At 25.8% G+C, this 15,525-nt stretch overlaps 1 protein-coding gene across 2 annotated transcripts in view; it reads right to left on the bottom strand.

The window, feature by feature from the left end:
- Window positions 1-4,481: 4,481 nt before the first annotated feature.
- Window positions 4,482-15,525, bottom strand: part of LOC127288076 (autophagy-related protein 16-1-like) — a 42,745-nt gene continuing 31,701 nt past the window's right edge. Inside the window, exon 5 of one of the 2 annotated variants that reach the window (XM_051315303.1) lies at window positions 4,482-6,372. In XM_051315303.1, the coding sequence (XP_051171260.1) occupies window positions 6,252-6,372 (121 nt within the window). In that variant the 3' untranslated portion in view covers window positions 4,482-6,251. The remainder of the gene's footprint in view (window positions 6,373-15,525) is intronic. The other variant, XM_051315304.1, reaches the window with a different exon arrangement.

Here is a 15,525-nt window from a genome sequence, read left to right as displayed (position 1 = left end):
CAAAAATCGCAAAAGTCTGACTAAAACTGAATTTTACTACTAAAAATAACAAAAATTGCAAAAATCTGATTAAAACTGTATTTTACTACTAAAAATAAGAAAAATAACATTAGTCTGACTAAAAATGACTTTTACTACGAAAAATAACGAAAATTAAAATAATCAAACTAAAAGCGTATTTTACTACTGTGATTCAAAAATAAAAAAAAATTTCCAACATCTTGTCTGACGTAAATTATTTTTTACTACTGATTTTAAAAATATAGAAAAATATTAGAATATATATTAGAAAGACACGACAAATTAAAATCACTTGCCTAGCTAAAACTTATTTTTTACTAATTCTAAAAACATGAAATTTAAAATTTCGTGTGTCAGAAATGAGTTTTTACTACTAATACTATAATTAAAATTTTTTTAATATTTTGTTTAACTGAAACTATTGGTAACTTCTTATAACCTTTATATAAAAATTGAAAAAAAAACATTGTCTGACTAAAACTGTCTTTCTCTACTAGTAAAAATTTTAAATGAAATAATAAATGTCTGACGAAAATTGATTCATACTACTTATAAAAAAAAACCGAACAAAATTATAAATATCTGACTAAAACATTATAATTTTACCATACTGATTTGAAAATGAAAAAAAAATTTAATCGATAATTGTAAAATATTTGACGACACATTTTATGTTCTGATAAAATGCATAACTATATAAAACCGCAACTTCCATGATATAAAGTAAATTTATAAGCTAATTTTCTGGTAATTTATGATGACCTAGATTATAAAGAAAAAAAAAAAATTGTTCGCGATAAGAAGTTATGTTGTAAAATACTTAAAGAACATTTTTCTACTTAATAAACAACCCGTATATACTTTGAAGAAAACACTCTTGTAGTTCATAGGAACATTACAAGTCAAATATTCTGATACATTAAATCAATTTTTACACTGATGAAAAAAAAAATCTCCTTTCTTTTGCGCAAAAAGTGCTTTATTAAAAAAATAAATTCATTCAATTTATTTAACACGGTAAAATATAATAAAAATTTTATGAAAAAACGTTTTTTGAAAATATTAATGTGTTTTCTTGAAAAATGTTTTTTTTTCGTTAATTTTTATTTATGCAAATATAGAAAAAAAGCAAGCAGTAAATTACATGAAAGTAAATATTTTACGTTAGAAAAAAAAAGATGAAATTGTCAAATTGCAATTAAACTGGATATTAAGAGTGACTAATAAAAAAGAGCAACAAATTTACTGTCGTAAATAATAAATTAAGACAGTTTTCCTGGATTAAAGCAGTAATAAAAATTTTAATGAAGAAAATTGTCGTGTTCCCCTTTGCTTGGATCGTCAAGAGGCGTGGTATCTGAGATATTAATTAAAATGAAGACAGGAATACGACTAATCGCCAACCATCATTCTTCAAGCTTAAATGTAACGCTTTTAGATGATCTTTGAATCAACCAAAAAGTAGGGTGAATTTATCTCAAAAAAAAAAATATATATATATATATTTCCTCATTCAACCTTTATTTCACATCCTTTTATATTATTAAAATAGAAAATAGAAAAAAAAGTTAAATATACAAGAAAATTTTTTTTTCTCCACTTTTTTTTTACGTTACTGAGAGAAAGAGAGAGAAAATGGTTTACTCTATTTCTCAATAAATTGAGTTGTAAAAAACGGTTTTATTGATAACACAAAATTTTATACCCAACTAACACCAACATGTTCTTAAGACGTCTTTTGGAAGCTTTAAAAACTTTCTGAACTTCCTTTAAGAACGTTAAATTGTTTCTCGTATAAAAGTAGAGGTGGAGAATGAACTTAGCAAGAGGAGAATAACGAGTGCAGGCTTGAAAAGTTTCGTCCAAAAAAAAAGAAAAGAGGAAAAAAAAAAAACGAAAAATTTATAGTCTCATCAGTGACTTTTTATATAACTATATAAGAACACGAGATTAGACATATTTATTTGACAGTCAGATATCATTTTAACTTTTCAAAAATCACACTAAAAAATTATTTATGAAAATACAATTTTATTATTACACTATATGAAACTTTTTAATAAAAAAAAAATGGTAGAATATTTTATAATATGTATGCTAATTAAAATAAAAAATTTTTAATGCATAATCCAACGATTTATAATATATAATTAGCCTATTACTTGATTATAATTCAAACATAAATTCTATTTTACTAACATAATTAACTGCCTTCTCTTCAGTGAAGATTATTCATGAAATCACTATAATAAAGGCACCAATGCATGACGAAACATTGAAGGCATTTCAATCTATTCCGCTTTCATCAATTTGTTGACAATAATTAATATTATGTAATTAAATTGCTAAAATTACATTAATTTAGATGCGCTAACACAACGTGAATTTACTGATTAGAAATAGAGCCATGTTTAATAAATTCCATAAGTGTTTGTGTTTTTTCCTTCCGTTCTCACATTATAGAAAATCTATTTTTATATATTATGCCTTTTTTTCTAAAGTTTTATTAACCCTTCTATTATTTTATTTTTTAAATTAAATTAAATATTTAATTTTATATTTATAGATTAAAGAATTGCAAATTATTTATTTAAATACTATTTTTTGCAATATAGTCAAATTTTATAATAATCACTTCTAAATTTTGCAAAAATGTTAATAAGGTAAGAAATTAATTTAAATAAAAAATTTGGTTACTAAAAATTAGATTTCTTTTTTTACAGGCTTAAAATTTTAGTTTTAGTAGTTTAATGTCAGATCTGATTTGACGGAGCGTTTTTAAATTTTGTTTTAGTATCAGTAGTGATAGTAAGTTTGAGTCAGACATTTATATGTGGTACTATTAACTTTGATCTAAATAGTAAAAATTAGTTTTAGTCAGACATCATATTTCAAATTTCAATAATTTTTCTACTAGTAGCGAATGTTAGTTTTAGTCAGACAATTTTTTTTTATTCTTCTAAATAGCTAATAAGTAAAAATTGTTTTCAGAAAATTTTATTTTTACACAAACTGTGTTTATATTTTTCACTATAAGCATTTCTTAAAAACATTTATTATATTTTTTATCCCATTTATTTATTTTTTTATCCACAATTACTATTTAATTTGATTAAACTAAAAATTTTCCAAACATAAAAAGTCAAAGAAATAAAAAATATATTTTAATTAGCTTTTTTGAATTTTTATTTATCACAAATTAATATTTAACGAAATCCCTGAAAAGTTAGCAATTATTGATTCGATGTAATAAACTGTATGTGTGTGTGTGTGGTTTACAGATTTTCATCGCGTTGCTCAAAACAATAAAAAATAATTTTATTAAAAGAATGAAGCGGAAAACAGAGAACTGTGAAACAATTGAAAACCTGTCGAAGTTGAAGTTGTAGAATGCAAGTTTCATCTTAAATTGAAAACTTGGAAAATTTTGTAATAAGATTTCCGGAAGCTTTGAACTTTGACGTAATTTGCAGCTGGTTCTCAAACCCGCCCCCCCACCCCTCTACTTTTCCTTTTGACTGTCACGATTTTCGCATTTGATGGTCGAACTGTCGAAAGTGTCGATCGCATAGTAAAAGAGCATAATGCTGAAGTTACAAACAGTTCTCTTGCGCGATACGAAAGAGAGAGAGAGAGAGAGAGAGAGAGTCACAGAGAGAACTTCTTGAACCATGCAATGCTCGCGAGTTGTCACTTTGTGTGACCGTATCTCAGTGACTAATGAGCGCTTTTGAAACTACAAGAACGTTTTATATCTATATACTATCATCAGCAATCGTTATACTGATACTGTGGAAGAAAGCCCCTCAAGAAAGGTGTATCAGAGTAAAGATGGTAAAGGAAGGAAACTCCCCATATAAAGCTGACACGACAACATTTTTCAAGAGATTCATCACATAAAAGAAATATCCAAAAATTCCACGAGAAATTCCGAAAAGAAAATTTTATTGAAATATTCGCCTTTTTTTGATAAAAAAAAAAAAAAATAAATAAATTTTACAATAAAACTCAATTTATAAAATAATTTCTTTAATTTTTTCATTTACGAAAATAAAAATTATTTATTTATTTATAATTTGTAAAATTAACATAAAAATAACAAATTGTAATTATAATAAAAACCAAATAATAATAATTGTAATACTTATCTTGTCTGTTAGTCGACGCTTCCTTTGACCGTAAATAAATTTCACTTAAAATAGAAAAGGCAACAGTTTTTTTTTCTTTTTCTTTTTTTTATTAAAAGAAACTCTTCTTTCTGGAAATAAAGTTTTCGTCTTGAAGGAAATGTACACTTTCTACCTGATTGCAAGAAAAATATAGACTTTATATAAAACAAAGTACGCAATGGATAAAAATTCGATAACAAGTATATTGTGAAAGAAAAAAATGCAGAAATTACAAATGAAAGAAAACAGAGTATAAAAAAAATAGGAAAAAAAGTACAAGAAATATTATGAGAAAAAAAAACATGAAATATATTTTATACTGACATTGTATACATTAATTCTTAATTAAAATACAGATTTTCAGACAAGTAACCGGACTTAGTGAGAGCTGAAAAAATTGTATATATATACATTAAAAAAAAAAAAAAATTGTTTTAACTTTTTTTTGACAAAAATTAAAAATAATTTTTACAAATCATTTTCTACCTTTTTTTTAATAATTTGTGCATAAATGCGTTTTTTTTGTACAAAATCCACTTTTGCGATTATGGCAAACTATTTTGTTTTAAAAAAAACTTTTTTTTGTTGTGGTTTTTTTTTACAAAATTTTCTGTTTGCTCTGTATACGCAGTTTACATTAGCATTACGAGTTCTTTGTACAATTTTTTATTAAATACTTCATTAATCTCGTATATTTTTTATATATATATAATTGTAATTAAAAATGGACTTGTAAATAATATCTTTAAAAATTAAATAAAAAATAAAATTAAAATAAAAACTTAAAAGTAGAAATATTCAAGATTCAGTGAAAAATGAGAAAATTTGAATTAAATTCCACAATTTTTATTTCTAATCATAAGTTTAGTATTTTCAATTTTCATTACTTTTTTGAAAAAATAATTATCTCAATTTCCACTAATTTAAAAAAATTATAATTTCTAAAACTAAAAATCTCTTGCGGATGTGATGTAAATTTTAGGAACTTACAATTAATATATTGATTAATATTTTCACCATATAAGCGTATTATAATGGTCGATTTCAATTAAAATATTTTCAAAATTCCTTCAATGTGTTGAAATGCAACGTCAACTCGCCTCGCGAAATTGAATATATTTAAATAATAATTAACGTACACCGGGAGTTGATAAGAATTTTAATTAAACGAGAAGTTTTGCGTTTTATCATCATGTGAGAGTGAGAGAGAGAAAGAAAGAGAGTAACAGAGAGAAAAAAGTAAGAAAGAGAAAAAGAGAAAAAAAAAGAAAATGTTTTCTTTAATCTTTTCAAGAACTTGTTTAAAATTCAAGTATAAAGAATATTGAATACATCGAATTGTATTTAGGAATAATAAATTCAACGCGAACTGACGTTTCTGTAAACTGTAAGATTCAACGAGCCATGGAAATAACCTTTATGAAATATCGGGTTCCTTATAGAAGTATCTACAATCGTATACATACATATAAAAGGAAAAGATTATCGTAAAAAAATAAGTAGAAAATGTTGTATCCAGCTAAAAAGCAGAACATCTTTTTCTTTTTATATATATAAAATGACATTTCTTTTTTTTTTGTGACAAATGTTAACTATTTTCTTTTTTTTTTAACACGAAGAATATTTTAGCACTTTCAGTTCCTTTTAAAGAAAAAGAAAACAAAAAAGAAATAATAAAAATTTGATTCTCACTCTTCCTTCAATATCAAATGTATCTATATATATATATAAGAGATTTAAAAAAAACTCATATACAATTTTTTATACATTGATTAAAAAAATAGAATAATCGTTGATTATAACAATCAATTGAATCTTATTCAAATTGTTTGAAATCTTATTTTTGAGAATGATGATCGATTTTTATTTTTTATATTGAAAAAAATCGATTTTTTTTTTTGATTTTTCATTTCAAAATGTTGCGATGAAAATATTGTCTTTTAACATGCGACAGGCAACCACGAACCATTGTTCATATTTTTTATAAATTGATACCTTGAAAAGGACTTTTGAGATTTTAGTCAGGGCAAATAATTGTCCATTTCAGGATAATTCTTCATGTCAAACGTGATCACCCCAAATTGTTGCTTTTTTCGCCCTATCAACCGATGCCAAGAATGTGCCATGTGGATGCCAAGATACTGCTGTCACTGCCGATCTGCGAAAAAAAAACACAGCGTCCCTGGGATTTAGGGAACCACAGTTTCCATTTCCAAAAATTGCATAATATTATAAATAAAAAGGAAAAAAAAAATCCAATTCTGCATTCACTCTGATGTCGTTCCAAATCAATTTTTTTCTTCTTTTCAAAAATCTTTGTTAAAAATTTTTGTTTTTTCTTCCACAAATTTTTTAGTTATAAAAAAAAAAGCTATATAAATCCTCTATTCTCAAAAAAAAAAGTGATTGTCGATCAAATGTATATTATTTATAATTTACATTTTTACCATCTAATGGAAATTTTTTCGAAGATTAAAAATGTCTGACTTGAAATAAGCTTCTCTAGTGGAAATTGTGTCAAAGGTTAAGATCTCCGATTAATAAGTTTTTTCTCCTCTCTTTTTCCCAGAGGCTCAAGAAAATGTTTGCGTATTAACGTTCTTTTTTCCATTGGGGAAACATTTAAAAATTTAATTATTTTCTTCAAGAAAAAAAAAAAAAAGAAGGAAAAAATTCTAAATGAATTCTCTAAAATAGAGAAGAAAATTAATTTTAAAAAAAATGGAATATTTAAATAATTAAAATTTATTTATTATTAATTTTTTTTTTCAAAGCAATTATGAAGTTAAAATTTAAAAATAGAAGAAAAGTGAAATGAGTGATGTGGGTTTTGTAATATGTTCGATGAAATAATCCCATTACAAGTAAGGGGGATGACATTAACTAATTTCGAGGCCTGCAGGTAATTTGAGACTAATTATGGGCTCGAGATTGTACTTTCAGGTTGTAATGTAGCAGACGATTCGCTGTGACCACCAACTAACTGTTACAAAAGACCACGGGCCTCTCGTCCGTTACACGCATAAACTTTAGACTTGCATGCAGTAACTCATCAACGCAATGGACACCGACAATGCGGTTTTGGACAATGATTTTGCAAGCACTGCATATTCCCAAGCAGAAAATGATATGCAGGTATAACATTTGACCCCTTATTAAAAGACAAACTAAATTTACGAAAAAAAAAAAAATTTAATTTACTTACAGAAAAATTTAATTAATTAAATTTCCAATAATTGTACCTTTGACAAAAATAATTTGTTTTTAACTTGAAAAATAGATAAATTTTGAAAGCTATAGAAAAAAAATTTTCTTTTTTTAGAGAAATAAAAGAAAAGTATGTCAAAAAAAAAAGAGAAAAATGAACGAGGGACAGTGATAAAATTGTATTTTAAAAAAAAATATTTGAAATATGTGCGGGAAAAATATTTACGTGAGATAAATTTCGTTTACCTATTACGAGACGTATATTTTGAAAAAGGACGAGAAAAATAACTGTTCAAAAAAAAAAAAAAATATACACAAAGGAAAAATATATATTTTTAATATTAAAAAAAAAAAAATTCGTAGAAACTTTTTAATTAACGTAAATTGTGAGCAAATATTTTTTTTATATTATAGAAATTAAAAAAGTTATATGGTCCTTTTTGCTCGAGTTACGCGTTCAATGACCTAAATATAACAATTGAGCTTATTACTTTGACATAATTTAATGTAAAAATGACGTTATGATCAAAGTTTTGACCAAGTCACCATCTTCATAAGAAGTTACTTTACTTTGACTCATTCTAAAAAGTTTTGCGAAAACTTTCACGTTTAATGAAATTTCTTTCGGCGAGTTAGTACAAAGACCATTGGCACATCAGACGTAATTTTTACAATTCTTACATATAGAGAAATATTAGGTAAGGAGAAAAAAACGAGATGAAAAATTAAAATTTTTATAATCATTTTTGTAAAAAAAATGGAAAATTAAATTTTAAATAATAAATAATTGTATATTCTGCATTTAAATTTTATTTTAAAAAAATGTCTGACTAAAACTTAATTTTATGATTGATATGAAAATTGTCAAGATTTTTAACCGTTCTGTCTGATTTATATTTACTTGTACTACTGATATTTAAAATAACAAATGTTTTTAAGGGTGTAATCTGATTATATTAACTTTTTACTATATTGGTATCATGATTTTAATTAATTATAAAATATTCCGTCTGACTGTTACTGACTTTTACTACTGATATAAAAATAAGACAAATTAAAAACGTTCTGCCTGACTAGAGCTGATTTTTATAACATTAAAAATGTCTGACTAAAATTTACTATTACTACTCACAGTAAAATTTTTCAAAAAAATACTAAAATCTTATCTGATCAAAACTGCTTTTTACTACTTAAACAAAATGTTAACTGACGAATAATGTTGGTCTGACTAATACTTAATTTTACTACTAATCATAAAATTAAAAGAAATCAAAACATATTTTCTAATTGAAATTATAATTTTAAATTATTAATTTATTAAAATTATTTATTAAATTAATTTATTAATTATTTTGAAAAATTATTAATTTTAAATATTTACTAACAAACTATTTAAGAATCTTAATTTTACTATTTTATTAATACCTTAATATTAAGGTAATATTTCATTTAAAATTCGTAATGTTACGGTGTAATATTACAGTAATGTCTTAACCAACAAACAAATTGTATTTGTTTAAGTTATTCACAAAATATAAAATACATGTTGCTTACAATACATATTTTGTCAAATCATACTTGAACTACAATTGGTCTGTTGGTTAAGAATCTCGACTGATATGCGTTAGGTTCCGAGTTCGATTCTTGTCTCCTTCACCTATTTTTTCATTTAAAAAAAAATATTTCACTGAATATTTCCTTAATATTACAATGTAATATTACAATGTAATATTACCTCAAATGGAATATTATATCAATATTACCGAGTAATATTCCCTCAATATTAGATATAATATTCCCTCAATATTACAATTAATATGTAATATATAATCAATGAAAGTAAAAATAAATAAAAAAATCGCACTATAAGAGCAGAAAATATATGTTTTAAAAGAGAATGTAATAAAGTGTACCAAAAGCACACCGATGATGGTTTAAACTAAACGAGAATTTGACGTGATTGTTTGGAAATAATTTGAGACTACAAATGCTTGATAAGGGCGGGGGGGAGGGTGTAGGTGAGTATAAGGTGACTTTGAAACACGTTCACGTACACATATCCGTTGCATCAGGAGAGTAACTCTGGCCTTTTGTTCCAATGCCCTGTTGCACGTAACGAGAGGCAGATAGTCAAACTCCGATTTCCAGTGTGTCACGACGAGTAGGTCGAATATCAGAGCGATCGAGATAATTATATATCCTCCTGTCCTCGACAGTCGTGTGTCCTCCTAAACGTACACGAACAGAATCCATATATAGAATCGTGCGGTCAACGCAAAAAGCGAGAGATTCTATCATTTCTTGACCGTTAGTATATCGAAAAAGAAAAACGAAAAAAAAAATAAATTAAAAATAAATAAGTATAACAAACAAGAGAGAATCAAGAATGTATATCTCAATGAAAATTATGTCGAATACACGCGTGTCACGATTCACGCGTTTCAACAGAAAAACATAAACTTGTTTACTAAATTAGGATATGTAAAAAAAAAAAAGAAACACGATAATGAATGGAATGAGCCAAAGGATTCTTGCGAAGTCCCAACAAGAGACTGCATTTGTATTGTATTCAGGTCCCTAACCCCCCCTTTTATGGATAGCCATTGAAAATCTTTTAATTGATCGACAAAATCCTACACGCAACTATGCTTGCAAGAGAAAGGCCCTTAACGGATCCTATCAAATGATATTCCTTAATAGCCCATTCGTAATTGTGATAAACTATAACATATATACACTTTCCTGATATTGTTTAAATTTCTTGTTATCTACATCTTTTTCTTTCTATGAAAACATCCATAGAATTTTAATTCTTATTGCCATTTTATCTAGAAAATAAATTCTTTAGAGAAATTTTTTATTCAAAATAAATATACCCAATCAAAAATTTACTAATGGCGCAGTACTGGCGCAGTACTGGCATCCAGTATTGGCGCCAGAGTTGGCGTAACTTTGGGATGATAACATTTTACCAGTATTGGCTGCCAGAGTTGTCACCAGTAATGGTAACCACTACTGGTTCAGTACTGGCCGAGTACTGGCAGTTTTGTATTTTATTGTATACGAAAAGAAAGCTTTAACTGTAACAGAGATAAGTTTTACTTCAGGTAATACTTGTTTGGTATACTTAGGAAAAAGTGTCTGGAAATTTTTAGTAACCCAAGACAAATTAAATATTAATTAAATTAGTCTACTAACTAATTAATATTTTATTATATAAAATCGAAAACACCAAGAATTTTTATTCTTTCTTATAATATATATTGCAAATTACTATTAAAAAAAATCAAAAAATAAATATAAAAATATGTTTATTATAAAACCAAAGTTTTAATAATATATAAAAACAGTTCAGTAAAAATAAAAATGTTTATAAAATAATTATAATGTATATAATTATGCAATTAACCATTTAATTATTTTATTATTCACTTTAATTTATTAATTATTATATCAAAGATAAATAAATTAACATTGAATTCAATTCAATTTACATAAAACAAAATTAGTTTAGAAATTAACTCATCACAAATATGAGACAAAATTCCTGAAATGTCCGAACAAAAAATTAAAAGTTCTCGAATTTAATCCATACTTTTCTAAAATGTTGTTATTGTTGGTGAAAGTCTAAAAATCAATTTGACCTTGAAATTCAAGGACAAAATGTTAATTTACGTTTATCTCAAAATCGGATTTTTTAAAATTATTTTTAACTATCTCAATGGAAAGCTTGACTAATTTCCTACAAAACATGTAATTTTCAGAGTGGGATCTTTTAAAGTTTTTGAGATATTAATTAATTAATTAATTAATGTTTATAACAAATGAAATATTTTACAAAAGAATAAAGTTACCGTAATTCTGAAGTTAGCAATTGAAACTTAACGTAATTCCGCATCCAACGAGCCCTGTATGAAGTATTTTGGATAAGTAGATTGTTAATAAACAATTAGTTAACATTGCAATTGTTTATTAACAATCTACTTATCCAAAATACTTCATATAGGGCTCGTTGCATGCGGAATTATTATATATTTTATATTATTGATAATTTAACATTTGTGCAATTTTACTTGCGATTGTATTTAATTTTTTAAATTAAATTTATATATTATAAATTTTATTTTAAAAAATATTAATTTTTTATAAACAAATTTATTTATTTTTAGTTTGATCGTTTAAATTTTTTTTTTGGTTTATTGCGTATCTGAAAACAACAAGAAGATCTTGCAAAATGTTTTAGACTTGGTCTCAGGAAACTTTTTGTTTAAATAATTTTACCCACAGAAAAGCAAAATAATGTACATTTTAATTTTGAAAAATAAAATCAAAGTGGAAAAATTTTTATAAACAAAATATCTAAACAAAAAGATTCATCAGGTTCACTCTAGAACTTTTTGTAAACAAGTATTAATCAAAAAGAAAATCTATTTGACCCAGTACTGGTTCAATATCGGCTCAGTACTGGTTTGCAAGTACTGGGAGTGTGGTACTGCAACAGTACTGATACAATGAAAATACCAGTACTGGTTCAGTACAGACTGCTCAGCCTCGGCAGCCAATACTCAATCAGTACTGCGCCAGTAGTCAACTCTGGTATAATACTGAAATTTTTCGTTGGGATATGTTTGAAGTAATTTTTTTGGTTTTTTTCATTAGACAAAGCTGCTTAAATTATTATATTTTCTTATCAGTGGTAAAAGTTAGTTTTAGTCAGACAATTTTGCATATTCACAGCAATAAAAAGAAAAAGGAGAATACTTCTTTATAATGTATTCTAAAGGTCGTCGGTTTAATAGAAAATTGGATCGACATATACCTAATTACAATTTTCTTTCTTGCATGATATTCAGGCCAAAGGCCGATAGTAAACCTGCCATACGGAAGTCTTGTCTATTTTATATGCTATAGATTGACGTCTCTAATACAAAACTCCAAAAAAGGAATATAAAACTGTTAGCATGCATGACTTTTATTTCTTTTTTTAAAAAAAAGCCGGGAAATAACTATTGCAAGAATGCAGGTCTTGGTCACGATTTATAGAGATAAATTACATACTTATTGTTGGAGAAATGCTATTTTTTTTTTAATATCATCACGACATTTGTGAAGTAGGAATATATATATATATATTTTTTTTTATTCTTCATTAAACCAAGTTATTTTTCAATATTGGACATTTCAACTTATCACGCCAGTTGCTATATATATATAAAAAAAAAGAATAAGGAAAGTTGTGCTTTAAATTATTTTTGATGAGAGGGAATAGTGAATTAGCATTTTATATTCCAAAGCGTAGGTTCTTGTGAATTTTTTCTCGGTGATTCTTATACTTTTGCGCCTCGCATGAATTATAAAGTGAGACGAATGTTTTCTACGTGCTTGAGAAATAAGCATAACTGTGCGGCAAACGTTTATTTGCTACGATATCGAATATTCAAATGCTCGTAAAACGTTTACATTCATGGCTTTCGTTGTCTTCATAAATTTATATACAATATTTTTCAACTTTCATGTAGGATTTTTTTTTCTGATTTTACACTTCAATTTTTCGTTTTTATTTAAAATATTTATTCGCCTTAACTATATGTTGATAAAATAGAAAAGCATTTTTTTTTAAATTTGTTTTTTTTGAAATGTAAAAAATACAAATTAGCAGCAAAATTAATTGTTGCAAACTCATTGAATTTACAAATCTTGACAAATTGCGAAAAAGGAATATTTCCCTAAGGAATAGAAACGTGGTGTAATTAAACAGCGTCTCAATTGTAAATAGCAACATGCAATAGGGCAATCATTGGAAGGAGAGATCGTTCTCGTACTTCAAAGGAGACAAATGACAATGCGGGACATGATTAAATTCACGACTAGAGTAAATATCACAAGAAACGGTCATCCAATACCAAGAAGACAGTAAATTGCTTCAAGAGTCAAGTCTTCAGTTCTTTTCAGTTTGTTAAACATAATTTGTCAGACAAATATAGTGAAATTTCCAAACTGAAAATTTTACTAGCAAATTATTTCTAGTGAAAAAAAAAAATTAATCGATTCTGGAAATAAATTTTTTTTCTGATTAGAAAATAAGTCAATTTAATGAATAGAAGAAAAATAATTAAAATCATGTCTGACTAAAAATTGCCTTTACTACTGATACGAAACTAGGAAAAATTAACAAAATTCAGTCTGACTAAAAATGACTACTTATTTCTTAATTACTCCTGTCTGATTAAAAATGGTTTTTACTACTTGTAAACTTTTATTTAAATTCATGTCTGACTAAACCCGACTTTTACTACTGAAATTTAAACATAAATATTTTATAGAGATAGAAAAAATTTATTTTTTAACTTCATTTCTCACAACCAGATGTAAATTCTAATTTGCAGAATTTTTTCAATTGATCAGGAATGCAGTAATTATTGATCCTTTACGGTATGAGAATCTAATGAGGATCTTGGGTTCAAATATGGATGATCCCAAGTATGGCTCTCAATTCCAAATAAGGATCAATGTCCACAAATGGATCCGTGTCGACTTTTGATTGCCTTTTGGTGCCATAAACTTCAAGAGCATAAAAATTCTTTTTCATACGAAGACAATACAAAACCCACGCCATTATAAAAATCAATTTAAAAAAAAAATTTGTTTCTCATCCTCAATTCTTGTATTAAAAAAAAAAAAAAAATGCATGGAAAATTAATAATCAATTTATTATAATTGTTTCTAATTTTAGAATTTCATGTATAATAAAATTTATATGTGTTAAACGTTGCCTATCAATTTTTAATACATCTCGTAAATTCTCATTGTTTCCATATCAAAAAATTTTCTCTTCATACAATTTTCTCATTTTCTCTTTGAGCTTCAGTAATCAATCGCAAACTGTAAAAACGTTTAACACGCTTGAATTATGTTGAGGAAGGTAAAATACGTTCGTTTTGAAAAAAAAAATATTTTATACAAATATTTGTTAAGTAATTAAAAAAATTAAAAGTAAAATTAATTTTTAGAGCGCATTTTAAAAATTGAATATAGGGTCAGCCGGGGTAAATCCGAACGCTAATTATTTCAGCTTAATTAAAATTTTAAAAAATAAGTTAGACATGAGAATTTTTACCTCAGATCCTCTTCAAGAGATTCTAAGTATTATCCCATTTTTCGTTTGTTAATTAGTAACAGCATAAACAAAGATAACGAGTATTGCAAAAAAGATTGAAAATCAAAGATGACACTCTTTCAGTATTTTGTCTCGTATTTGAAGAAAAAGAAGCTAAAAATTCATTTTATTATTTATAATTGTTTGTTATGAATACTAGAACAGAAACTATTTTTGATTTTTGCTTTCTGTAAAATTTTATTAATAATATCAGACCGTTCGTATTTACCCCGGAAAATTGGCAAAACCGGGGTAAATCCGAACGGTATTTTCAATAATTTTTTCTTATATCAGAGCCACACAAAATTGTTTTTATTTCATTATACTATTATTTTAACATTATAAAAGTAAATAGAAAAAAGTTTTTCTTTCTATATGTATTCTCGTTAGTAATGCCAAATGGTTTGTTGAAAAAAGTTTTTCAGGATCTTAATAAAATTTGGTATTCTAGGGTTTTTGGGGTCGCTGATTACCAATTTGAAGTCAGTTTTTCAAAATTCAAAATGGCTGATCCAATATGGCGGACGAGAATTAAAAAATTCATTGGATTCGCTCGAAAATTGTTACTCGTGGGGTTTCAGGGTCGCTGATTACGAAATTGGAGTTAGCAAATTTGATCATTTTTAAAAATAAGTTTTAGGAAAGTCCGCCATATTGAATCCGCCATTTTGAATTTAAAAAATTTGACTTTTATTTTTGTATTTACATTCAATCACTCCAAAATACTTTCTGTACCAAGTTTTGCAAAAATCCATTATGATTTGATAAAGTTATTGAAGGTTTTAATTGTGTAATGCATTTTAATTTTTAACCTGGGTAGCGATTATGTATTTTGATTTACCTTTGACATCAAAGTCATCTCCAATTTGACGTCAAAGTCATTTTCATTTTGACTTCGTTGTCAAATGTCATTTTACATAGTTTTACGTAAAATGATTGTTTTGATTTGTTAAATTGTAATAACCACAATTT

This window comes from Leptopilina boulardi, unplaced genomic scaffold (assembly GCF_019393585.1).
Source record: "Leptopilina boulardi isolate dan_hultmark-lab unplaced genomic scaffold, ZJU_Lbou_2.1 LbouV2_38, whole genome shotgun sequence".
Lineage (NCBI taxonomy): Eukaryota > Metazoa > Arthropoda > Insecta > Hymenoptera > Figitidae > Leptopilina > Leptopilina boulardi.
Note: the sequence above shows the minus strand (reverse complement) of the source record. Positions and strands in the feature narration are given on the sequence as shown.